Here is a 26,885-nt window from a genome sequence, read left to right on the forward strand (position 1 = left end):
TAACTGAAACGATCCGGTTTCATTGATAAGGAAGGGGGAATACAAAGACTCTTAACTGGAGTCACACTCTTCGAAATTTAGGTCACAAATTAAAATGTGCATCTAACCTGAACTGCAAAACGGGTTAAGCGACACCGTTGGCGTTGCGGCGAACAAGGGTAATACTAACATCCTATACAATGTGTCCAACGGACAATAGGATCGCAGAGGTACCCGCACCACTGTACAGATCGAACCACCATGGCCGTGAATCTCTTTCGATAATCAGGTTTTGAAATCCCCTCCTAGCCGCGAACGCCAACCCTTCTCGAACCACCATGGCCTCGGCTTGTAAGGGCTTGGTTGGTGGTGTTCTACAAGAACTGAAAAGAGATTCCATATAATGTGTATTGTAGTCCTTGAAATTTATTACTTCATAACTTTAACCAGAAAGTGGTCCATAAATTTCACATTCAACTACTTATAACTAGGTTAACCAGTGCCCTAGCTGTCAATTTACCAAATCAGGCGGTCTTGGGGACAATTAGTGATGAACACATACCTAGTTTGAGCCACTAAGTATGCAATTTGCTGGACTAAATTGATTAGTTGGAAAAGATATAAACTTTTTTTATTTGTTTTATTTATAACGCGATATTTCAAATTATTCGAATTTATAAAGAGAAACAATCGTATTTGGGTACTACGGAATTGACACACTGCTTTAATCAACTCGCCGAGCTCACATTTGCTGAAAGATATGAAATTTAAGTTTGAAACAACCATTTGATCATTTCTCCCCACTTGTGAGAATGACATGTCAAATAGTAGTGGCAGGGTGGAGGGACTATAAGGGTCCATTTTTGCAATTCAAGAAGGGGTTTGTGTTATACAAGTAAACCGAGCGCAGAGATTGACAGAGACTTATACCAAACCCCACATTTGTGTTTTTAGCAAAAATTAGACCCTAACTTAAGGCAAAATGAAGTTTCTATAAACTCAAATATTTCCTTTTACAATTGAGTCCTGAGTTGTCACAATCGCTCGGACCATAAGCAGCAGCATTATATATCATGCAGTCCACTGCATTCCTTGTCATGCTTTTGGCCCCATTGATTTTGTACACTGAACACGAAAGGTAATGCTTCTCCTCCCCAGCTTGTTTAATCCTGAGAGAGAGAGAGAGAGAGAGAGGGATTGATCGGAGAGTGAAAGGGACCGCCATTAATATCACAATCGAGAAGAAAACTTGGTCCCATGGATTTGAAGTTTGAAGTTCAAGTCATTGTCTTTGGGGCTGGTTTAAGGAAATTGATTACGAAACCCTAATAAAGCAACAGCCTTTGAATATGGAAAGGTTTCATCTGCAGAAGAAAAAAGATTTTTATGGCAGATTGATTTTGCTTACAGGTCGCCCTCCTCGGAAGGCGACTTTACATTCACAACCTGGTAAATATTGAAGCAATTAAAACTGTCAGATTTGATCATTTACTCCTTCTGCAAGTCAGAAAAATGAAAAATCTGATGCCTTACGCATCTGCGTTGAAAAACGTGGACACCAGTTAAAGAATTTGAAGGAGGCAAAATATTGAGCCTACTCACTACTGTGAGAAGGAGACTTACCTAGTATCTCAGATTAATTAGCAATTCTACGTGAGAAAGTTACGACACATGGCATTTTTTTTTTTTTTTTTTTTTTGAAACCACGACACATGGCATTTCAGTGTGTATCAGGGTTTAGGGTGGTGTTAGTTCAGGACACCACTACAAACGCAATACCATGTTTTGATAATATGGCATGAATAATACTTGCATTTCCTGTAAAGGGATAAACTCATTTTCCTACTTGCAAATAACGTATGATTGCATAGACATTTCAATTTCATAATTGGAACTATTAAATCTCTTGATCTTCATTTGAATGTCATATATATATATATAACTATTTGAATCGAATATCGTTCAACTTTAGTCATTCAAATGTATTAAATAAATCAACATTGTAGGTACCAAATAATACATTCATTATGAATCGTTGATTTATTTCACACATATAAATGACTCAACGATACTCGATTGAATGAATTTTTTTAAAAATGATCTTCAAGTGAAGATCAGATGATTGAACGGATCCGCGTAAGAAAGTTTTACAGTGCAGATTCGTTTGCAACTAATAATAAAATAATTAAGATCTATAGTCATGTATTTCGGTGTATAATAGGCCCCCAATGTATCATGTAAAATCCAGCAAGTTATCACCGGTGTTGTCATCATCTCCTAGTCTTGAATTGAATAAATCAAACGAAATAAAAAACAGAAACAATCTTATTAAAAAGTACAGAACGAGAAAAAAGGAGTGAATATCATGTAAAATCCAACAAATTATCATCACAGTAGTGTATCGGTGTTATGATCTTTTAGTCATGAATTGAATTGAATAAATCAAACGAAAGAAAGAACATATACAATCTTAATAAAAAGTAGAGAACGAGAAAACAGGAGTGAAAAGCAATACCCAAGAATTAAGCTGAAATTAAATGAAAACTAAACTCAATATCAAGATTCAAATTTACAAACAGAATTACAGACAACAAAGGGGGCAGAACCTTTTTACCCCTCCATTTTTCAATGCCATTTTTCTTTTTTTTTACAATTAGTCATATTTCAGTCTCAGACCTGTAACCAAGAAAGCCAAAAAAACGGAGGAAGTTGAGAAAAACTAGTACCAAACTACAAAATTAACAAGCAATTTGTGACCCAAAAAGCTCAAAATTAACACTGATGGATGGTAATTACTAATCCTAAGTTTGTCACTGAGGCAGAGTCTTGAGTTTCATATCTGATTGCCGTCAATGGCTGTCAATGGCGTACTGAAACCAACAGGCTCCCGCCCAGTTATAAAAGACCTGGCGAAAACCCGATAACCCGATTCCGAAATCGAAGCAAAAGCCATTAACGCCATGAAGAAACTGTGAACAGGGGAACTTCACTCCAGGATAGAGAGAGAAACCCAGGTGGAGATTCCTTTAGAGAATACAAAGAACTGTAATTGTAGTTCCAGAGCAGGATTTTAGCTTGGCTGACGGAGTAATGGCTGAGGGCTACCGGCTCAAAACCGGAGCTTTCCATCAGATACTTCCACTGCTCCTTGTCTTCGAACCGTTCTCGTTTGGTTCCCGATTGTTCGGGCCCGACCAAACCGCCAATTCGTCGACCCAGTAAAAGCCTCTCCACTTTCAGCCGCTCCGGCGAGTCTCGGGTCATGTTCGGCTCCAACGATTCGAAAAGCGCAGTGTAGTACTTCAATGCGTTCTTGAACCGGCTGGCGAATTCGACCCGGTTCAAATTCGCTTCGTACTCGCCCAAAGTCACAATCTGCGGGTTCAGAGACTTGGCCAGCTTCAGAGCAGAATGAACCGCTGTTGGTTTCTCGTCAAGCAGGTTGTACAATTGGAGCATGAAGTTCACAGCCAAGGCCTCGTCCGGTTCGAACCGGAAGCACGACTCGTCAAGCTCGTTTACCGGAGTCAGAATCGGTTCGAACTCAAAGTTCAGCTCCAGAAGCTTCGCGAACTCTCGGAGTCGATTTCCAGTGGCGAATAGCGAGGCCGCTGGAGAATCCCCTAGTGAAGGAGCGGGTATGCCGGAGATCCGAATACTGACGGGTTTTCCGGTGGACCGGGTGGCGAGGGCCTGCAGCAGCGCCGCCCATTGGACCCCTTGGACAATTCCGAAGTCGACTATGTGGATCTTGGTAGCTCTCTCCGTCGCTTCGAGTATCGCTTGGTTCGCCGTCAAATGGGCAAACTTGGAATACGGACAGGCATCGTTTAAGGCCTTGTATGACAGCGTGAAGTCCTCGCAGGGAGTGTCGTACGCCGTCGTAAAGTTCTTCTCTGATTGCAGAACTGACACTCTGCTGTGCAGCGCTTCGGCGAAGTAAAAGGCGACTCTTTCGGTTGGATCTCCGTGGTCTGAGACCGATTCCCTGAGTCGAATCAGTGATTTGACGGCGCGGTCAGTGTCCGACTCGGTGAGCCTGGCGCAGTCGAGTAGGGCTTTAAGCAGCGGCGGTGCTGACTCAATCTCGGGCGACCCTAACGACACCCCGACAGCGTCGTTTTTGAGAGAAGGATGGTCTGCTGATTTGGATTCTTTAATCGAAACCTGGTGTAGCTGTTGTGGCGGCGGTGGAGTCCACGTTGGCAATTGGTTCTGGGTTTCGGAGAATACGACTCTGTTCAGATCGGACGGCGGAGAGCAAGTGTTGCTGAGTCGACTCGGGCAGTGGGGTTGAAACGGATCGGCGCCATAGAGACCGAAATCAGCATTGTTCCCCTGCCACGTGTCGCAAGCATAAGGCAGGTTGGAACTATCCGTTGAATCCCCACCGCCTATTATGCTATCCATCCACTCGTCCGAGTCGAACTCGGCCGCTCCACCGCCGCCCAAATCAGAGAACCTAAACCCAGCGGCGTGGTGATCCAAGTTAGGAAACGGAAACCCAGGCTCCCCACCGGCGTCGGAACCTCCCGGCATCTGAAACGGGTCGGAAAACCCCGACCCAGTTAGCCCGAAGCCCAGATTGGGGCTTTGAGCGAGAGTGTGGTGGGTGTTGTTGGGCCATGGAGTGAGGGAGAAAGCACCGAGCGGCGGCTGCTGGTGGTGCTGTTGCTGCTGCTGCTGCTCCTGCTGCTGCTTCTGCTGGATGACTTGCTGGGCAATCGCCATTAGATTTCCACTGTCCGCACACATATATGCCATTCTCCGGCCGAATCGAACCGGAAATCACTGCACTCACATTACAACAACAAAAACCCAGGATCAGAAAATAGTAGCAGGAAAGTGAGTTCGAGAGTGAAAGATTGAGACTTTATAGAGTGAGAGACGGAGTGAGAAGGGGAGAAGAGAGAGAGAGAGAGAGAGAGAGAGAGAGAGAGAGAGAGAGAGAGAGAGAGGTGTACATACACAACTGGAGGTCCAGAAACAACGGGATCACAACTTGAATTTTGCTGAGAAGAGAGAGAGAGGAAGGAGAGAGAGGACAGTGTAATACAAAGTGTGGAGTGCGTAGAATGGCTTCGTTTTTTATTTTTATTATTATTTGATAATAATAATATAATGAAGGGTTGGAGGTGAAGCTAAAAACTCAAAAGAGAGTACTTCTCATCTTCCCCAAAGGGAATTTAGCGTTTCAAGTTATTAGCACATTTAAAGGATATGTTAAATTTTAAACATCAAAATAATAGTTGATAACTTATGTGGTAATTTAACATTTTGTACAATATTTTGTTTCATCCGATATGTCAAATAATAATATCATTTAATAAATTTTATATCTTTTTGTAAAGCCCAATGATTAAAGCAACCAATCCAATATTTCAAAAATATAACAGCATTTATTATATATTATATTAATTTATTAAAATATTATTTAATAAATTTGACATCTAGCGTCAAATTTAACAACAAAAAGTTTTGCCTTCAAATGACTCAGCGTCACTTAAGAAACTGAAGGCTTGTTTGGAGAGAGTTTGATGCCATTTTTTATTGTTGTATACCTATGCGGCAATTATGACATCTCCTTTGGAGATGCTCTTAATCTGTATTTTCCACAAATATCTTATTTTTAACAATAAATAGTATTTACATTAACGGAGTGGAGAAGTAAGCAAAGCTTTATAATGAGTTTGTCAAAATAATGTAGTTTAACTTCGTTTTTAGTGAGAATCAAATGTAAAACCTCTCACTTATAAGTAAAAAGGAATAACCGTAAACCGTAGTAGTAAGTGTCGTGAAAATACACCATAGACAATTAAAACGATAGGAAGATACACCATGCATGAAGTAATTTTTCTTGAGTGCCTATGTGTATTATAGTATCAACACATGTCTTCACTTATTTCACTTGATCAAATTTAATTGTCAAATATATTCAACGCACATTTCTTATAGGTACTAAAGAAAAATTGCAACTCAAGCTTTGAAGATGTGATTTTTATATTTTAGGCCATCTCCAACCGAGGGCTGGTCAGATGGCTCGTTTTAGCCCTCTAGCCCTCTAAGATATTAATATTTTAATAAACAATACATGATCATATTTGTCTCCGTCTCTAACCGAGAGTCATAGTGCTCGTTTAAGCCCTATCACAAAAACCATCTCCAACTAAGAGCCAAAGGGTCATAGGGTCAAACATAATTTATTATTTAAATTTAAAAACTACAACAACTTAAATTTAAAAACTACAACGGTAACTGGGCCAAAAAACTAACAAAATTAGAACTTAAATTTAATGAATGGTTTAGGTATTTATAGGGAAAAAAATAGAATTTTTAAGAATTTAAAAAAAAAAAATTGGCCCAAAATTTTTTTTGAATACAACGGAAAGCTGACTAGCCGTTGGATTCAAATTTTTGTTTAAGCATTGCTATCGACTATAACCAACATGATTTTTTGAATTTCTGGCTAGCCCTAGGGTGGCTGCATGCGGCCACCCCTTTGGCCCTTTCAGATTCCGTAGGGCCCACAAACCTTTTGGCCTAGCCCTCGATTGAAGATAGTTTTTCGGCTATTTTCGGCCCTTTGACCATCTGGACCCTTCGGTTGGAGATGGCCTTAATGTTTAATAAATGATAAGATAATTACATTAAATTAATTTAAATTGAAAGAAAATTTTAAACTTAAAATATATATTTGTGACATCCCACATCGTCCAGGAGAGTGATCTTTATATGTATATTCTCATCTCTACCTAGCACGAGGCCTTTTAGGAGCTCACTGGCTTTGGGTTCCGTAGGAACTCCGAAGTTAAGCGAGAAGGGGGCTAGAGCAATCCCATGATGGGTGACCCACTAGGAAGTTGTTCGTGAGTTCCCAAAAACAAAACTGTGAGGGAATGGTAAGCCCAAAATGGACAATATTGTGCTACGGTGGTGGAGCGGGCCCGGGAAGTGATTCGCCCTGGGCGGGGATGTGACAATTTGGTATCAGAGCCTAACCCTGGTCGCGTGTGTGCCGACGAGGACGTCAGGGCCCCAAGGGGGGTGGATTGTGACATCCCACATCGCCTAGGGGAGTGATCTTTATATGTATATTCTCATCTCTACCTAGCACGAGGCTTTTTGGGAGCTCACTGGCTTTAGGTTTCGTAGGAACTCCGAAGTTAAGCGAGAAGGGGCTAGAGCAATCCCATGATGGGTGACCCACTGGAAAGTTGCTCGTGAGTTCCCAAAAACAAAACTGTGAGGGAATGGTAAGCCCAAAATGGACAATATCGTGCTATGGTGGTGGAGCGGACCTGGGAAGTGATTCGTCCTGGGCCGGAATGTCACAATATTGAAGCAAACTCCTAGAGATTATTAGATTGGATCTTCGTTTAATTAAATGTTGGATTACGTCTTGATACTTTAGTCATATTTTTCCAAATTGCCCTCCGTTGTTCGATAAGAGTCACTACTACTATATTATTGATGTCATAAGTCAAAATAATGAACGTCGTATGAATTAAATTTAATAAAAGAAAGTAACAATGGCTTCATGCTGCACGATTTGATGTTCTATTCAAATTTATTCTAATATCCTCTGTCATATCACTCGTTTTACTCTCAATTCTAAATGGCACTAATCTATGCATAAAAAAATATTTAGGGACACGTAGCGCATGTGATAAAAAAGATCTTGCGCATGTGAAAATACTTGTAAACATGCCAGTAAATAATAACAGTAATTAGGGATATCTTGAGAAAGATAAGTAAAGTTTTTTCTTATTGTGCCAATCAAATAAGGGAAAATAACTAAAATTATATTTAGAATTAAGTACCAAAACCACCTAACATTTTAGTGTCATTTCAAATTAGTCTCAACTTTTGTGACATCCCACATCGCCCAGGGGAGTGATCCTTATATGTATATTCCCATCCCTACCTAGCACGAGGCCTTTTGGGAGCTCACTGGCTTCGGGTTCCGTAGGAACTCCGAAGTTAAGCGAGAAGGGGGCTAGAGCAATCTCATGATGGGTGACCCACTGGGAAGTTGCTCGTGAGTTCCCAAAAACAAAACCGTGAGGGAATGGTAAGCCCAAAGCGGACAATATCGTGCTACGGTAGTGGAGTCGGGCCCGGGAAGTGGTCCGCCCCGGGCCGGGATGTGACAATTTGGTATCAGAGCCAATCCCTGGCCGGAAATGTGCCGACGAGGACGTCGGGCCCCTAAGGGGGGTGGATTGTGACATCCCACATCGCCCAGGGGAGTGATCCTTATATGTATATTCCCATCCCTACCTAGCACGAGGCCTTTTGGGAGCTCACTGGCTTCGTGTTCCGTAGGAACTCCGAAGTTAAGCGAGAAGGGGGCTAGAGCAATCTCATGATGGGTGACCCACTGGGAAGTTGCTCGTGAGTTCCCAAAAACAAAACCGTGAGGGAATGGTAAGCCCAAAGCGGACAATATCGTGCTACGGTAGTGGAGTCGGGCCCGGGAAGTGGTCCGCCCCGGGCCGGGATGTGACAACTTTTGTAAACATTCCAAATAAGTCCTCAACTTATTGAAAATGACACATCCATTAAGCCCCAGTTAAAAATCTATTGGATTAATTAAGCTTACTTTGTCTTTAAAATCAATAGAAGGTGATGGAAGCATTAGCCTCCACCAACTAACGATTACCACTGCTCCCATCAGGCCATCACCTCCAAACCTAACACAAAGCCGCCAACTCCACCCTACAACTCAAGCCGCGACCATCAAGGAGAAAGTCATAGAGCTTGCTGAATTAGTTTGGAAGCTTTACGAGTTGAGAATCAGTGAATGAGAAATAACATGAGCAGAAACAAGCTCATTGAAACTGTATCTGAATTCTTAACTCTCTTCTTTGTTAAGATATTGCCCTCCTGATGTAATTTAATTTGAGTCTATTTTTTCAAGTCAACACATATTTGATCATTGGGTTCCATAATATATAATCTATGTTTGAATTTAATTCTTGAGGCAACTAATATTAATATTGTTCATGATATACCTAGTTAATCCTTATATTTATTAGCTACTTTTCCATGACCAACCACGGGAAATAAATGATCAATTTCTCATCCGTTAATAAGAAATGACATGGCGATTAATTTCATATATATATATATATATTTAGAAGAGATCATATCCGGATCTCTTTCACCAAGACTATCGAATTAAGTGATCTGGGTTTAAAATTTCATTCAACAACCCATGTGTTTTGATTCTTTAAAAGTTATAATAATTTTTTATCGTTAGATGAAATTTAAAAAATCCGAATCACTTGATTCAGTAACCTTGATAGAAGAAATCCGGAGATGACATCTTCTCTATTTTTTTTGGAGTAAAATTTTCTTAAAGCTGTGATTAACATCCCTTCCAAATGGAAACAGTGTGGGACTTACCAAATATAAAGAAGTAAAAAATAAAAACTCACGAGGGAAAACCGCACTAAAAAGTTAGAAACCTAGACCCTCTCTTTCCCCTACCTGACGTGGCGGCCATATGAGCGTGGGACCCGGTTACTCAAATATGATAACGGCATCTCAGAACGTCCACGTGTTAAATTTATTTTATTGCTTCCGATGTGTTCGAGAGAGGTTTTAACGTGTGCCGTTACGTTAAGTGACAAAAAGCAATTAGTTAGAAAAAAATTTCAATTAATTGTATTATGGCAATGTTGCACCGTATCGTGTTTTTGTCGTACTAAAATTTGTTCAGTTGGAAACTTAACCCCCACGGGCCACTCAATTTTGAAACGGCGCGACTGTGTCACCGTCTGGGAATGACGTCACCGCGGGTGATCATTTTCGGAAAAGGTAAGCAAATCCTGACCGCTGGTTTGACTGACTTGCACACAAACAGAAACGTTCGGCGAAACCTGTCAACTTCATTTCTTGTTGCCTGATATGTCTATGCAGTTGGCGCATCGTACGACATTCAAGTGATGCAATTACTGTCGTCTGTCGTGTGCCACTGACACGTGGGGTCAAAAATTAAAATTTGAAGCGGTGCTGTGACTGGTGAGTTTTAGATTACAGTTTAATGGTTCATTAGATTAGATTAGATTTACTTGTCACCATCTTATTCATTGCCAATTGCCTATTTGACATCTCTTTTAATGAAGATGAAATAAATGGCGTACCAAATGCTTCCATTTTTATAGAATAAAAAAGTGGAATTTTAATTAGGTTTTTCTTGAATGTATTATTGACATTTTAAAATTTTAATTGTGTTACATTTTTAAATTAGTTAAGAATGTAATTGTGTAAATTTTATGTATAAAATTCTACAATATTTTTTAGATAGTTTCCTGACAATCAGTTAAGAATGTAGTTGTGTAAATTCCATGTATAAGATTCTACAATATCTTTTAGATAGTTTCCTTACGTGATTATATTTCTTGGAGAGCAAGTTTATCTCTCTCTTATTACTATAAATAAAATCACAAGACATGAGAAATAACATACAAAATTTCTCAAGTCATTCTCTATCTATCCCTTACTCTTTTTGTCGCACCCCTTCAGTAAAATAGGCCACAATACGTTATCAGCACGCTCTTGATGCTATGCTATAGAATTGAAGGTTTTTGCTACAAACTCGTTCACAAGATTCATCATCGCAATCCAGATTCTTCTAAAACACGATCTAAGTTATCGATATTTTTTCAGCCTGATTGCATGAGATATTCACCATTGGGCAACTACAATTTTTTATTACCGAAATATATTTTACTAAAATTATTATTTGCAATTATATTGTATTACTGCTATTATAATTATGCTAAATCGAGTCGTCAAGCCGTTGATCTCCCACTAGGATACACGTACCTAACAAACATTGAGTTAACAAACCCACAAGGTGTGTCATCCTGAACAACGATTGATCACTTATGTTGGATGACCCTGTACATCGGCAGATAGCTAATCAATCTGTATGTGGCCTGAAGTATGACATATCATTCGGTTCGTAGGATTCACTTCCCTATAAAAGGAAGAATATAACATAAAACAAATCCATACTCGATCACTGTCTCAATCATTTCCATCTCATAAGATTAGTCCGAATTAATATTGAAACGTGAAGTTGTTGGTTCAGTATACTAGTTTGGGTGAGATTTGGAATTGGAATGAGATTATAATCGATGATGTTCAATTATATGGTAGCTACCGACATAAATGAAAAATGATGATATTAAACCTGTTTTGTTGATTAGTGACAAGTATAACTGATTCGCCAACTGAAATTACAATCCAAGTCGAATTAGATTCCTTATTAAAGTGTGTTTGGACCTGTTGTCCCTACACTGCCTAAGGTAACCTTATCGTGTTACAAATAGGAAAGGAAGCATAATGAGATGAATGAAATAGTGCAGTGTAATGCATGCTTTGTGGCTTGACCTAAGGTTCAAGCATTGTTCTGGTGGTATTCTGGTTCACCAGTCAAAGTACATTGAGAAGGTGTTGTTCTGAGTACACCAATGATCGTCTATACGGTAGATTCAAATGTAGAGCCTTGAAGAGGTTGTGGAACCCGAAGTTCCATATCTAAGTTTAACTTTGCGCTTTGTTGTACTTACCTCGTTGCATTAGACATGACATCTCTTTAACTATTAATATATTTGTAAATATATTTATACATCATCACACGAAGAACAAATGCACCATTTACTGTAGTAATTACGCACTCAAAGGGGAGTGTTGCAATCTTAAATTAGTTAGGAATGTGATTTTGTAAATCCTGAGTAGACTGATTATATATGGGATTCTACAATATCTTTTAGATAGTTTCCTGATTGTGATTGTATTCCTTGGGGAGTAAGTTTCTCTCCCTTATTAATATAAATAAAGGCACAAGGCATGAGGAATAACACAAAATTCCTCAAGCCATTATCCATCTCTCTCTTTCTTTCTTTGTTGCACCCCACCAATAAAAAAGGCCACAATATTTGAAGAATGACTATTTTCTTTTCTGAATATAAAAAGTTTAAAATGTACAATTAAATTTTTAGAATGCGAATAACAATTATGTTCTTTGATGGCTATGGATATATGGCAACTTAATAAAAATTTATCAATTTTTTTGGGGTAGATAAACTTTTCTTTAAATTATTTTTTAGGGCAATGTACTAATCAAATTTAAATTAGCGGAAGTTCAAGTAGTTCTAGTCAAATTTTTGTTAAATTATTATTATTATCAAAACGGATGGTTCGAAACTATAACACTAAGACTTATTTTTAGTTACACTCCTTAGAACTTTATTTTGATCTCACTTTGTCCCTATAACTCAAAAGTCACCACTTTACTTTCTAAAACTTAAAATTTGTTCCCCTTTGACTTGTGAACTATCTCTTTCCCTGAAACTTACAGGTCGTCTTTTGAAACATACTGGGGACCCAACAACAAATAAGATTATGTCACATGTGCAATAAATTTGATTATAAATCCCCATTATGCCACATTCAACAATTAGAGAATATTGAATTTAAAAGGAATTGAAGAGATGAAAAAAAAAATTGATTAGCTTGGTGCACCCAAATCTAACCTTCATAACTAATTAACAGATCTAAACAATGCGGAGCAAATTTTGAGTTTTATAGGGATGAATTTAAGGTTTTAGGAGGCAAAATGAGATCAAAATCGAGTTCCAATGGGCAAAGTGGAGCGAACTTTGAGTTTCAGGAGTAAGCGACGACTTTTGAGTTACAAGGAGTAAAGTGAGATTAAAATCGACTTCCAAGGGGCGTAGCTAAAAATAAGCATAACATTAATTTAGGAGACGAGAGTTCTAAACTTAGAATGCATGAGTACAATCCCGACACCATATGCATTGGGATATTAGACAACATGCAAAATAAAAACTTTGCAATTGAGAAATAGTAATTAACGCTAAGTCATCAAATAATTTATATATAGTAGCACGTTGCAGTTATTTTAGTTAAATATGGCAGTGTGCCTCTCCTTGTAACGTGTTTGGGTTGTTCTCATGAATTATAGTTATCAAAATATAATTTCTTTATTGAGTCCTTTTGATTTAAGATGGTTTTAATAATTCACAGGTTTTTTCAACAAAATTTCGACCTCAATGCCCCCGAATGAAATTTAACTCTATTTCAACTTTAGGCCATATTTTAAAAATTAGTAAAAATGTAAATAAAATTAGTGACCGAGGTCCTAGTGAAGTAATTTTACCTGGGTCAAGAGATAAAAAGTGAGTCAAGGCCCAAGGGGGGGTGATTTTGGATAAAAGGTTAGAGATAAGGTGAAAAAGTAACAAAGAAAATGGAAAGGTAAAAATTTGGAGTGGGCTTTTTTTCAATGGGAAAAGTGGGGAGGAGACTCGCAAGATTGGGGTCCGTTCTTTTTGGGCGGTCATGGCCCACAGTAAACCAATGGGCCCCACGTGTCAAGGACTGGTGAGCAAAAGTGTTACCATTGGGGCCCTACCTGGACAATTTTAAACCAACCAAGATGCAACAACTGAGAAAAAGCAACGGTGCAGGAAAGTTTGACAGGGAACAAAGAGCAACGGGCAAACAAACAAAAATCTAGACGACTGACTCACAGAAAGCAACGTCACGGTGGTGGTGGACCGGTGGCGGTAGTGGTGGTGGTGGTGGTGGTCTCTACCACACTGAGATGTTTTGTTGTGTTACGTTTCATAAAATATGCAATTGAACAAACCACCGCAACCAGTTCCATTGGAGAATCTTGAGACATATGATCATGGTGCAAGTCAAGGGGTTCATCATTTTGAAATGTATTTTTGTTGGAAAATAATATCAAGTGTTTACTATTTTTGGCATGTATAGAAGATATGTAGTTGGGTTTCGATTTCCCACTATCGCAATGCTGATTTGGCGAGTATTATTACGGTAAGTCAATCACGCATGAGTGATTTTTAATCACACATGGATGTCATTTCCAGTTTATAAAACCTAGAACCACATGAATATCATTTCTAGATGTTCACGCCAATTTGAAGAAATTAGCCCATTTTACTTCATAACTTCTAAAACAATATCACTCAGTCACTTATACATAATGGACGAATAAAAAATAAAAAAAAAAAAAAAAAAAAAAACCCAGAATAACACCTAATAAAAATTTCTACTTGCACCTCTGACGACAACGTAACGAAACCCTAATGAGGATGAAGCCAAAGTAGGGGTGGTTAAAAAGTTGAGGTCAACAAAATAAGTTGATTTTAGTGATGATGATCGCATGTAATTAGGATGTGGATTTGAGGTGTTTCAGCTGGGAAAGCATGTAAAAAGAAGCCTTTTTCCCCTCTAAATTAAAGATTAGCAGTTAATATTATAAAAGCAAAGTAGACAAGATTAGTCCGCCGTCACTAAATGGGTGATTAGACAATAAATCAAAGCAATCCATTGCTTGCTTTTCTTTGTTAACTTGAAATAGGCCCCACAACTTATATATCCACCTTACCACTTTTCTTTTCTCCTTCTTCTTTTCACACCTTTAATTTAAGATAACCCAAGTTAATTAAGGGTGTGAGAATTGAACAAAACAGAAAGTTTGATTGACATAGTATACGTAAATATTCTATTCGTCATCAGGTGATTAAGAATTGCATTGTCACTTCTTTTCTCCTAGATATTATGGCGGAGAGCAAGTAGATATATATTTTTAAAATATTTTAATCTCAACTTTTAATGTTAAATTTCAAATTAAATAATTAAGTGACCAAAAGAACGAGGTTCTTAACATATAGACTTTCATGAATTTACTCAAAATCCCAAAATTTCTTGTATGCACGAAAGTTATGCGTAAAAGTGTTTTTCACAACTTTTAGAATGCATGAAAGTTCAACGGTATACATTTGATGCATACGAATCAATGTTTTCGAATCCGGATCCTCGCTGGATCCTCTTTGCGAGGATCCTGAGAATCCATGAATCATATCCGTTCATCGTATATCGTGCTGTTTGAAATTATTTTAAATATTTTATTTAAAATTACAAACAGTATTTGACAAAAATTGATCGTACGATGTACGATGAACGGACACGATTTACAAATCTTCAAGATCCTCACCAAAAGAATATGGAGAAGATCTTGTTGGAATGATGATGTGTACAATAACTTTTCCCAAGAAACGGTATACATGAATCAATGTTTTTATCGAAATTATTTCATAACTTGTACAATAATTTCTTTTTTTAAAAAACGTTATACATGCGACACATATGAATCAATATTTTCATGGATATTGGATATTGTATCGTGACGCATGGCTACTCCCTTTTTCCAATTTGAAGAAACAGTGATTCTTTAGTGGTAGATTGATTTGATTACCGACTGATTTAGCAAATAATCATCATTAAAGCATTTACTTCATGGAATTAAAATGTGTTAGAAAAAAGACTACAAATCATCAAAAGCAAATTAATATTGCCTAAATATTTCTAAATTAGCAATTTGATCAGTTGAATAGGAGTTAATTGTACAGTTGAATCAGACTGACGCAACTTCAGAAAAATGTCAGTAGCTTAGGACATAAAAAAATATAAATAGGTACTGTTTAGTAGCAGTAAAAATATAAATGTCAAGCAATTTATATATTTAGCTTGGTCAACAATCTGATTAAGATCCAGCACTGAAATAGTACTTGAAAGCATAAAAAAATATAAATAGGTACTGTTTAGTAGCAGCTGGGAGACTCTTGCCAGCCTGAGATAGTTGAATGTTTTGGAAGTTCAGTTGAAAGCGAAAGCAATAGCCACTAAACACGTATTTCTACTTTTTAATCACTTGAATATTTTACCATGACGAATTTAGGATTTGAAGCTTGCCAAAAAAAAAAAAAAAAAAAAACGATTTATTCACTTCGTGTTATGCACATAATCAATAAATATTATCATATGCCGAAATAATTTAATGAGTGATATAAAGAGAACTTGTCGAGTGTTATCAATACAACATATCAATATATGCCTAGTATACATTAAATTAAACATTTAACTAACACACAAAAAACCGGTACCAAATATTCAGAAGGTTCTCAAAAGATATTCACATGTATATTTTCAACACTCGTGTGGTCCTAGACCACCTTAATTCCTATTTCCATCCACCCCTGCATGTAGTATATATAGATATATAATATATTACGAGGGACTTTGTAGTGGAACTATTCAAGATAAGTAGAATTTAACTTGACGAGGCTTGCAATGCGGAACAGGTAGTTTATATTTCATAAACATGTCTGTTGCATGATATTTTGTATTTTTTATGTATTAAAAGACTAGACGTTACACTGAATCACAAATAAAAACTCGGGAGGCCATCGATGACTTGTAAGTGTTTGGTCATAATATTATATTTGGTCTTAGTTTAGGTGAGTAGTGGTGAATGGGGTTGGTAAGAATGAATATTTAATGCAGGTTGATGTGCGATCATCTACTACTTGACTACTTTGTCTAATAATTCAAGCGGCCTGTAAACCTCTTTTAATTTAAACAATTAACTTCTCTTTTTACAAATTTAGGATATAAACATTTCAAGTCCTTTTGTGGTCCACCAAAATCCCAATACCCAAGAGTGCGCAATCGATCAAATTCGTGTAGGCATAAGAAGAATAAGTTATACACGAATTATTAAAAGTGAAAATTTTGCATTGTGCGCAAGGATGGAGTTTGAGATTTTTTTGAATGAGGCATTAAACTAAAAATTTATTAAGAGAAATGAAATGAAATCCACACATATCTTTTATCTTTTTACGCACACCTATGTTTATTTTGTTCATTGATATTTTTTATTTATTTAATTCAATAGCTAAAAATTCACATGAGAGAAGGTGAATGTGTGAAAGTTGATATTACATGTACTATTTTTACTTTTTAGACCAATGTGAGTGAGGGCATCTGGCCCCAATGAGTATATGGTGGCTCTGTTTTTTTTATTGTGCGTGATAAATAATGAATTCATAACTTTCAATCCGATGCGTAATATAAGGCTTACAATGTAGAAAATTGACTAATTTCGAAGTTGTATTTTTCTCTGCGTTTCTATTCCATTTGTCTTGACTCATGACAAGTTATAAATTCTAATCCTATCATACGAGAGTTACTTAGAATTATGTTTATATAGACCCTAAAATAATACAAGACTTTTTTTTTTCAATCACGTTCTTTAAAATAAAGGAACTTTAACGAAAAATTCACAGTACTGTTCATTTTAACGAAAAACCATATTTTTACACTAAAAAGTCAATCATGGTACTATTCACTTTACCCTTTATTTTGTCATTATCGTTAAAATTCAAAATTTTGAAACTATTTTCATTCGTTTTCTATTAAAATAATGACACTTGCTTAGTCTTATAATATGATAAACTGTATATACGACTTGCCTAAACAAATCAAATCCAAACAGAAGGTTACATTAAATTAGGCACCTAACGTCACAATCATTGGACAATAAAACGCCGTCCATACACCAAGTGGGTTACATAATTGAAGCCGTTATTCAAATTAGTGACTGTGGTCATGATGACTAATGAGTACTTGGTTTTATATTACAAATGATACAATTAGAAACAAAATTATGAGAAGACATCACCCAGTACTACGATTCAATAGTATTATTCTTCATTCATAAATAAGAAATTTCATATTCAACTCACGATCTTACACAAATAAAAAGATATATATCATTTGTGTCCAGTTAAATATTAAGTTATAACTGACCTATTATTATTATTTCTGACTCACACAATATTATGAGCAAATATCTGTTCTCGTAAAATAAAATAGCGTTATATAAAATAAATGAGTGAGTAGTTACTTGATTTGGTTAAGGGGCACAGTGTCTCCCACTAATATATGTATAAAAAAGAAGTCATGTAGTCATATTGTATCAACGTCTCTCTCATCAGTCCATTAGTCCAACTAAAAAGCCACTAGTGTCGCCTACTTGTTACTAAACTCACTCCCTCCCTCCCATATTATTATATTACCATTACCATGCACATTAGAAATGCCAAAAGACGAACCCTTGTCTTTCATGCTTATTGTTCATTGTACCGTTTGTGAATGCTTACGTAGATAGAATTTCAGCTCATAAGTGCTTTTACAAGAAGCACGTTAAAATGCTGAATAAAGTGTTTTTACAATCCATAACCACTTCTGGTTGTTTTCTATTGTAAGCACTTCAGTCACCTGAAAGCAATTTTGGTCGATCTAAGGTTGAAAAAATCGTGTGTCTAGTCAGTGCGTCCAAGTTGAAGGTAGTAAACAGATTACTCATTATAAAAACTTATTCATTCAATCCCACAAAATGATTGGATTATAACGAGTAATTTTTCTTCATGTCTAATCCCCACAAAAAATCAGAACCCGACCATCAATATATCTGGAATATAGCGTTATCCATTCAAGTCTAATCATGGACATCAAACGAGGCCGATACGTTAAACAAATTCACCAGCAAATCAAAAGTCCAACAAATCGCCTAGAGAGGCCCTCAACCAAAACCACCATCACATCCGTGAGTATGGTGGCGGTTTAACACATAAAACGGGCTTATCCAACAAATACATTCTGAGATTTATTCCCCATTGCAGCAAAAATACACATTCAAATCCGCGATTGAAATTATTGATACTTTGGATCGCATCAGTTTTTAAAACAGATGAATGCAATAAATTATTAGTCAAAAAAGCTGTACCTACAACAATTGACAGAATTATTCTTTGCGGAGTGAGTCACTACAGGCTCGTAAAAAGATTTTCTGCGTGACTATGGATGACCGGGTCTGTAGCCTAGTCGGACCCTCTCAGTAGACACGAGCTTTAGGTGGGAATGTCTCGATTTCATCATCTAATGTGTTCATGTGAACCGGTCTGTAGTCTAGTCGGACCTTCTCATTTTCCCAGTACCTGCATAGAAAATGAACATAATTTATACAACGAAATGCCAAGAATAGATAACGACATATTTCCCAAAACAGTCTCGGTTGGAACTTAGAATAGACAGCTAAACAAAGAACGTGCATTTTTAATAATTGAGTCTAAAGTTCCTTGCGACTTTGGAAGTCCCTCATCCAAACATATAGGGTAAAAGGTGTGAACTTATAAAATATAAAGACAACAGTCTAATGAAACCTTCACGGTTACCTTTGAACCTTGCCTAGAGGAGATAAACTGTTTGATCTATCAAGTAATTGTGAAGCGACAATTTTGCCTAACTGACCATTCTACCTGTGTTTTCTCTTTAATTTAATATTATTCTGAAGAGGATGGAAAAAATGACTTACCCCAATGAATGTTTTATCCATTTCTCATCATCCCTTGTCTGCAAAACCAAAGGAATTTCATTTATATAATGGTATGGAAAAGACATTCTAACTAAAAGAAACAGGACTAACCGTGAAGTCTTCACGAGCATGTGCTCCTCTGCTTTCTTTCCTGGCTTCAGCAGAATGCATGGTGATACAGGCATTTATCAAAAGGTTTTCCAATTCTATAGTCTCTATCAAGTCGGAGTTCCTGTCATAATATATTATTTTTGAATCATAAGCTAATGAAATAAATAAGCAAATGATATACTTATTCGTCAACATTCTCGTAAAAAAAAATTTCACCATATCAAACTCCGATCCTTCAATTGAACCTCATGAAAGCTCTCCCAAGCCTTGTCAATCAACTGAGCACCTACAAAAGGATCATAGAAAAGGGGGTAAATAAAAGGTTGCAACAGTAAGTGATCTCCAACTTAAAAGTTTGGGAAGAATATGAGATCTTCAGTTGAAAGAGAATACAATAAAGCAACTTGATGTATCCCGAAAGCTAGAAAATGGGGTAAGGGCACTGTAACTTCTGTGAAAAGGAATACCTTCTTCTAATGTTTCCTGTGTGCGGAACACAGCAGCATTATTTTGCATTATTCGTTGCATATTCAACCGGATTTTTGAAGTTGGTAATGAGCCATTAGAATTCCTTATTTTGTCCAACCATGCAATGGTCTTCTCTCCAGCATCCTTTTCCAGGGGCTTTTGTTTCTCCCCTACACAAACCAATTAGAGAAGTTTAAGTTTTTCATCTGTATATTATTATTGATTTATCTTCATTAGCACGAAAATAAGCTTACCCGGTTTATGGATCTCTGCAACTCTATTTGCACAAGCTCGACCAAAAACAACAATGTCAAGGAGTGAATTTGCACCAAGCCGATTGGCACCGTGAACAGATGCACAGGCTGCCTCCCCCGCTGCCATTAACCCAGGTATTATTGAATCTGGATCATCTCCTTTAATGGTAAGTACCTGAAAAATAAGAGAGCATGTTGGTCAGCAAAAGCAAACTTTCACCCTACATTGCAGACCATTGACTAAATAATCTGACATAAATTATATCAACTCATACCTCTCCGTGGTAATTTGTTGGAATTCCACCCATATTATAGTGCACAGTAGGTAAGACAGGAATAGGCTCCTTTGTAACATCCACACCAGCGAAAATGGCAGCAGTTTCAGAGATACCAGGAAGCCTCTCCTTGAGTACATCTGGGGGCAAATGATTCAAGTGGAGATAGATGTGGTCCTTCAAAGGTCCTGATGAAAATAGCTGTAACAGTTACTAAAACACGCACCAAAAGCATAGAAAATGGATAACAGGAGTCTTTCTCAAAGATACACAGCAGTGTCAGTATGGATGAAGGTCAATATCATTTCTGAATGCATCATTACCTACACCACGACCCTCCCGGATTTCCATAGTCATAGATCTTGACACAACATCCCTAGAAGCAAGATCTTTTGCTGTAGGGGCATATCGTTCCATAAATCGCTCACCTTCACTATTTCTTAGGATACCACCTTCCCCCCGTGATCCTACAAAAAAAAAAAAATATCAGAATATATGATTTTCCAACTTCAATTGAACTGTGACTAAAGCAACAAGATAATAACAAATAATAAGGTGAGATTACAGAGTAGATCACTAACCAAAATTTAGGTTAACCTAACAAACTTATCAAAACCTTAAGAATCTAACCTTCAGTGATGAGGCACCCAGCACCATATATACCAGTAGGGTGAAACTGCACAAACTCCAAATCCTGCAGAAGGAATACAATAAAATATATAAATAATGACAGTGAACACATACTTATAGATTAAAGAATGGCAAGGACCTAAACACAAACCTGAAGCGGGAGCCCAGCACGTGCAACCATGGCATTACCATCTCCAGTGCAGGTATGGGCGGAGGTTGCAGAAAAATAAGCTCTACCATAACCCTGAGAGAAACACAAAAGATAGATTTGGATATGATTGCTTAAATGCAATAAGGTGAACGTCAATGATATATCTCCAATGGGAACAAAAAACAGAAAACGTACCCCTGTGGCCAAAATTGTTGATGATGCTTGGAACCGATGTAAAGTCCCATCCTCCATATTTAATGCAATGACTCCTTGGCAGGTCCCTGAATATTCAATTTCAATAATCAATTACCTTAACAACATGCACACTGGATATACAAACATGATTCTTTTTGTCTTGTTCTATTTGCAATTCTATCAATACAGTGGACACAGCTGAACATTTTACACAATATAGAATACCCTGGTAAAATACCAAAGCATCAACATATAAGATCAAACCTGCAAAATGGTGAGGATTAAGATTTATACATTTAAGTGGAAGTACCATTTCACTAAAAGACACTTAAAAGTTTTTGAATTTAATGTACAAGAGCGTGTTATCAAATCAAATTCATCCAATATGTAGTGTGTATTACAACTTTCTTCTCATGAAAGGCAAATCTGAATATAACTAATTACTTCTGATATTCTTCTGGTTTGTTGAAACGTTTGTCTTCCTATTGTTCAATAACCAAAACAAAAGGATCGCAACTTGCACTGATTTTATTTGTTTTTTCATCAAATAAGGTGCGTTATTATGCATCAACTTACCCTCACTGTCCATTAAAAGATCCAAAGCGAAGTATTCAACGAAAAATTGTGTATTATGTTTCATAGCTTGTCCATAGAGAGTATGCAATAGAGCATGCCCAGTTCTGTCAGCGGCACAAGCACAGCGGTATGCCTGTCCACCTGTAGGTCAGCAAGATAAAGGTAAAGGAAGCCAATGTCAGACAATAGAAACCATAAGACAAACATACCAACTTCAAAACTGCATGGATACATTGTCTTACCTTTTCCAAAGTCAAGACTTTGACCACCAAATGCACGTTGATATATTCTTCCATCTTCGGTTCGAGAAAATGGCAATCCATAATTCTCAAGTTCAATCACAGCTTTCGGAGCCTCTCTACACATATATTGGATGGCATCTTGATCACCTATAGAAACACGAAACCCTTACATGTTAAAATACAACCAAAAAGTCATAAAACCACATAGCCTATGTTGATCTGTCTGCAAGTGTACGTTGGTGGTGTAACTCTGCAAGAATATGGGTGCCTAGGAAATCCTTACACAACTAAAATAGAACAACCCTCTATAATCTATACAACCAAGTGTTTTACGTGTAATGCCCCCAGTCAAACATCAAATGAAAATCATAATCGGGTCAATCTTAACAGGTAACATACCCAGCCAATCGCTTCCTTTGACTGTGTCATACATGTGCCATCTCCAGTCATCCTCGGTCATATTTCCTAATGCAGCATTTATACCACCCTACACACAACTCAGGGCATAAACAAGGATATCCAACTGAAAGAAACGAACTTTACAGAGACACATAATTTCAAGGGAGCTATATGCAATAGTTGGATTAAGTTGCAATATCTCATACCTGGGCTGCAACGGTGTGTGAACGAGTTGGAAAAAGCTTAGTAATGCAAGCGGTGTTAAATCCATGCTCCGAAAGTCCGATGGCTGCTCTCAGCCCTGCACCACCAGCCCCGACAACTACAGCATCATAAGTATGATCTACCAGAGTGTACGGAGAACGTCCTGTAGCCTGCCAACCTCAAAAGGCACAATGTTATCACCAAATACAATCGATCCAAAAGTAATAAAATTAAACTTGCGCAGATTAAAGAACAATCAACCGAACAAATACAGTGCTTGCATTTTTAAAAGCCAAAAACAGTAACTTTGAATCCAACTTTAACTTTCAAAGGAAGCTAATCCAATTATCAGCAATGAGGTCGTTTGAGGCCGTTTCAATTTCGAGAGAAAAAAAATGGAGAATCAGACACATTTAAGCTTAGATTCCCTTATTTTCCAGCTATTTCTCGGCAACCAAACAGACAAGGAACGCAAAAAATCAAGTACATGCATATATACAATGACAAATACCAAAACAATCAGCTGGAATCCCATTAAAATCCAACAAAAATTATAAAATAATCCGAAAAAACCAAAACTTTACAAACAAACAAACAGTTTCGGATCAATTCCGATGAAGCTAAGAAGAATAAGATTGGAAAAACCCAAAGATTGAGATAGTGATCGTACAGATTCGGAGGAGAAGAGCCTGGAGAAGTGAGATCTAAGAGAGTCACCGGAGGCGGATCTCTTGGAGGAAGAAACGCCAAGCCCACGAGAAACGCAGCGCCACATGTCGCCGGAAGCAGTGGTAGCTCTGAGGGGGGTGTTTGGTTACGAGTTTACCTCGGGGGATTGGAGTGGGAGGGTCTCTGCAGTTATCCGGCGTTTGTTTCTTCTCGGCGTCAGAGTGGAGGCGAAATGTCAAGTGCAGCAACGAAATGGGAATAAAGTAGACAGTGGGTTTTGCGTATTGTTGCGTCAGCATGTGATTAGCGAAAGCTTAACAGTTAAAAAGGAGTTAAAAAGTTTCATTAAAAATTTGTCCCGTGCTTCTTTGTTCCTCGCATTTATCACAATTTGTTACGGTTCAATGATATTTTTTATTTGTAATTGATAAATTCGAAGATTAAATTTCGTAAGTTGTAAGTTTAATATTAATTAATTAATTTATTTCATTATTAATATAAATATGTCACTGTAAAAAAAAAAAAAAAACTACTTACTACCAAGAGGAGAATTCAATAATTTTGACGGGTTTACTTTTCATATCGGCATTTTTTGATCCGCAATTTTCTAAACTAAATTTCTCATTTTTTATCTTTTAGTGTTGTTTTAGGGGTAATGGCTTCAATTAATTCCTTTTAACTAATAATGTGGAATCACCCAATAATAATTGGTTTATTATCATTATTATTAAGGTTTAGTGATTCAATTTCATTTGTCAGTGTGAAGTCATATATATATATATATATATATATTATTTATAAAAAAAATCATATGTTTAATTCTCATAAATGACGAATTCGATACTTAAATATACTTGATTTATTATGCATCTTTATTCAAATTCTTTCCGCACAAAATATCATGACGAGAAAAAAAAAAAAATCAATTCATGTCATTTAGTACTAATATTTAGTGGTATTGTTTTAACATATTTGAATCTCGTAAATGAAGAGTTCAATATCAATTCCACAAGCTCAATATTTTGCTAACATCACTTCTGGAGAATATTTGTTCGAGTAAATCACATTTGCACCAATTACTAGCTTCATAGTTGTCAAATTTGTTGACATATTTGTGTATAAATATCGCAATGGAATTTAGTGATTGTTTATTGACCACGCTTCATATGCAAAAACCTCACGTTGATCACTTTCCTCCTCCCTTTTCTTTACTTAATTTGTTATAAGTCGGTTTAGCTTGTGTAGTTGGATAATGTCCGGCTATCGGCATCATAAAAGTGCTTTTAGAAAAGGACTTTATATGAGTCGACGTCGAATTCCAATATTCTGCAGGTTTGGTAGGAAGGGGCTGCTGGTGCTATTTAAGCCACGATGGACATAGAGAATACAAGGTCCATGTGGCATTTGATCCACCATTTGCTAATAGACTTCGAGTTCAAATTGAATTTGGATTGGCAATTAGGAATAGTATCATATCATGTTGTCACATATATGTCTACACAAATGAAAGGCAAATAAAATCAAGAATAAACATTGGTTTATCTGATAACTAATCATATCCGTCAATGATTAAGTTACATGAACTACCTATTAGTTTAATTGTAATTTTCTTTCTCAATTGAAAAAAACTTATGTATGAAAACACCTGACATTGTTATTAAATTAGTCGTAAATTTAGTGTTAATTTTCAAAACGCTATCGAAATGGAGAGTGTCGATTTTTCACTTACAAATTAGTAAAAAAAAAAAAAAAAGAAAAGAAAAAAAGCATGCTCAATTAGAGTTTATGAGTTTCTCATTTGGGATTGGGCCGGACTTTTTGCTAATTATACACAGTTTTGGCCCAGTACTAGATATTCACATCTGATCTGAAAAATTGGATGTGGGAACGCATCAAATGGACTTAGAGCCCATCACATGATTATACAGGCTTTGTATTGTCCGGACTCCGGAATTAATTTGGGCCGGATACAAAGCTGTACTAGGTTGGGTCAAAGCCCAAATCTCAATTTTGCAATTGCCTTCATCTTTCCCCAACAACTATGAAAGCTTAACTATGTCCTTCACACATTGCCCCTACAACGATATATTTAATGGGGGTCACTGATTTAAAAGGATGTGAGATGTGGATCAAGTTATGGAATATATTGAACATCAAGTTCAAGGGCACAAATCTTACATTTAGAATTAAGTTTTACATAACTGGGCTCTAGTATTTGATTCGGACCTATGACCTGCTATTTTTAAGAGAATGAAAACATACATCAAGATTTACGTTATGCATGAAGTGGGCGTTTTGGGCCAAATTTCATTAATTACAGTGTTTAGGGTTTTAAGTTTTAAGGACGTTTTAGACGTTTTGTTATTCTATTCCTATTTGGCCTCTGGAGCCTTAAAAAGACATTATAAATAGAATGATTAGGCTTTAGGAAATTAATCAATAAATTTTGATTTGTTCTTATACCTTTACGGTGGATTTCAATTTTCTGATTCTTTCACGTTAGCATTGAATAATTGATTTTTTTGTACTATGTCAGTGTTTGGACATGTATGTGTTATATTTGTTAAAGAGTAGGATTCCACAATGGTCATATGACAAAATAATATCACCGAAGTTTTTTGTGATAAAACTTAACACCTATGAATATGTAACTTTTTTTTTTTTTTTTTGAACAAACGATATTATGTACACTAAGGGAAGGGTGTGAGCTTAGCCTTACAATAGGGCTATAAATAATGTGGTTCAAATTCGTCTTTGATAAGAATTGAACCTAATAGAGAAACACCATTAGACCGTAGTACTAAGTGGCCTATCGATATGTAATTAAGTTGGGAAGATAGTGTAGTGACAATTTGTAGTGGACTTGCAAAGCTTATCAATATTGGACCATATTCGAAAACTTAGGAATCAATTTGTACCTCAAGCTGAAAACCATACAGAGAAGAAGACGCTGGAAAATCATATAGTTGAAAATTTTGTGTGGCCAATTATATATGATGCCCTTTAAAACAAAAAGAGACTTATTGATCGACAATGATTTCCGTTAGTTTTCACTGTCGATCCCTAATCATTATACCCTTCCTAATTAAGGTCCACATTTCATTTCTTAGAACCATAACGTGCCAGCTTCCTAGACCTCAGGTCCGGAGTGAGGGAGATCAATCATCGACAATTCGACATTCGACAAGAACAAAAACCCATCAATCATTTCAGAAGCTACGGAAATAACAAGAACAAAACAATTTCACATTGGAAAGCGAAATAAAACCTAACAAGGACGATTACTGTTGCACTACAGGGGTAAAAAACCCATTCATATTTTGGGAGTTCCTCTCCAGCACGCTCAGACTTCTCCTCTCACCTCTCCCTTTCGGTGATCATTTTCTCTCTTTTTTTTGTCAAATTCTTCTTCTTTGGGCATGAAAATCAGTTGCTGAAGAGCTCAGATCT

General features: G+C 36.9%; 2 protein-coding genes across 2 annotated transcripts; both read right to left on the minus strand.

Moving 5' to 3' along the window:
- Positions 1-2,507: 2,507 nt before the first annotated feature.
- Positions 2,508-5,125, minus strand: LOC137737822 (SCARECROW-LIKE protein 7-like). Its single transcript, XM_068477393.1, has 2 exons — positions 4,948-5,125; positions 2,508-4,770 (listed from the first exon to the last, which is right to left on the minus strand). Exon 2 carries the CDS (start codon positions 4,741-4,743, stop codon positions 2,932-2,934), a length of 1,812 nt encoding a protein of 603 aa, XP_068333494.1. The 5' UTR covers positions 4,744-4,770; positions 4,948-5,125; the 3' UTR covers positions 2,508-2,931.
- Positions 5,126-18,469: 13,344 nt separating this feature from the next.
- Positions 18,470-23,700, minus strand: LOC137735919 (succinate dehydrogenase [ubiquinone] flavoprotein subunit 1, mitochondrial). Its single transcript, XM_068475275.1, has 16 exons — positions 23,437-23,700; positions 22,769-22,936; positions 22,563-22,650; positions 22,164-22,310; positions 21,922-22,062; positions 21,346-21,431; positions 21,151-21,243; positions 21,000-21,063; positions 20,693-20,836; positions 20,370-20,557; positions 20,095-20,269; positions 19,840-20,010; positions 19,589-19,658; positions 19,373-19,493; positions 19,262-19,299; positions 18,470-18,884 (listed from the first exon to the last, which is right to left on the minus strand). The coding sequence occupies exons 1-16, from the start codon at positions 23,539-23,541 to the stop codon at positions 18,782-18,784; spliced, it is 1,902 nt and encodes a 633-aa protein (XP_068331376.1). The 5' UTR covers positions 23,542-23,700; the 3' UTR covers positions 18,470-18,781.
- Between the last annotated feature and the right edge of the window lie 3,185 nt (positions 23,701-26,885).

Source organism: Pyrus communis, chromosome 1 (assembly GCF_963583255.1).
Source record: "Pyrus communis chromosome 1, drPyrComm1.1, whole genome shotgun sequence".
NCBI lineage: Eukaryota > Viridiplantae > Streptophyta > Magnoliopsida > Rosales > Rosaceae > Pyrus > Pyrus communis.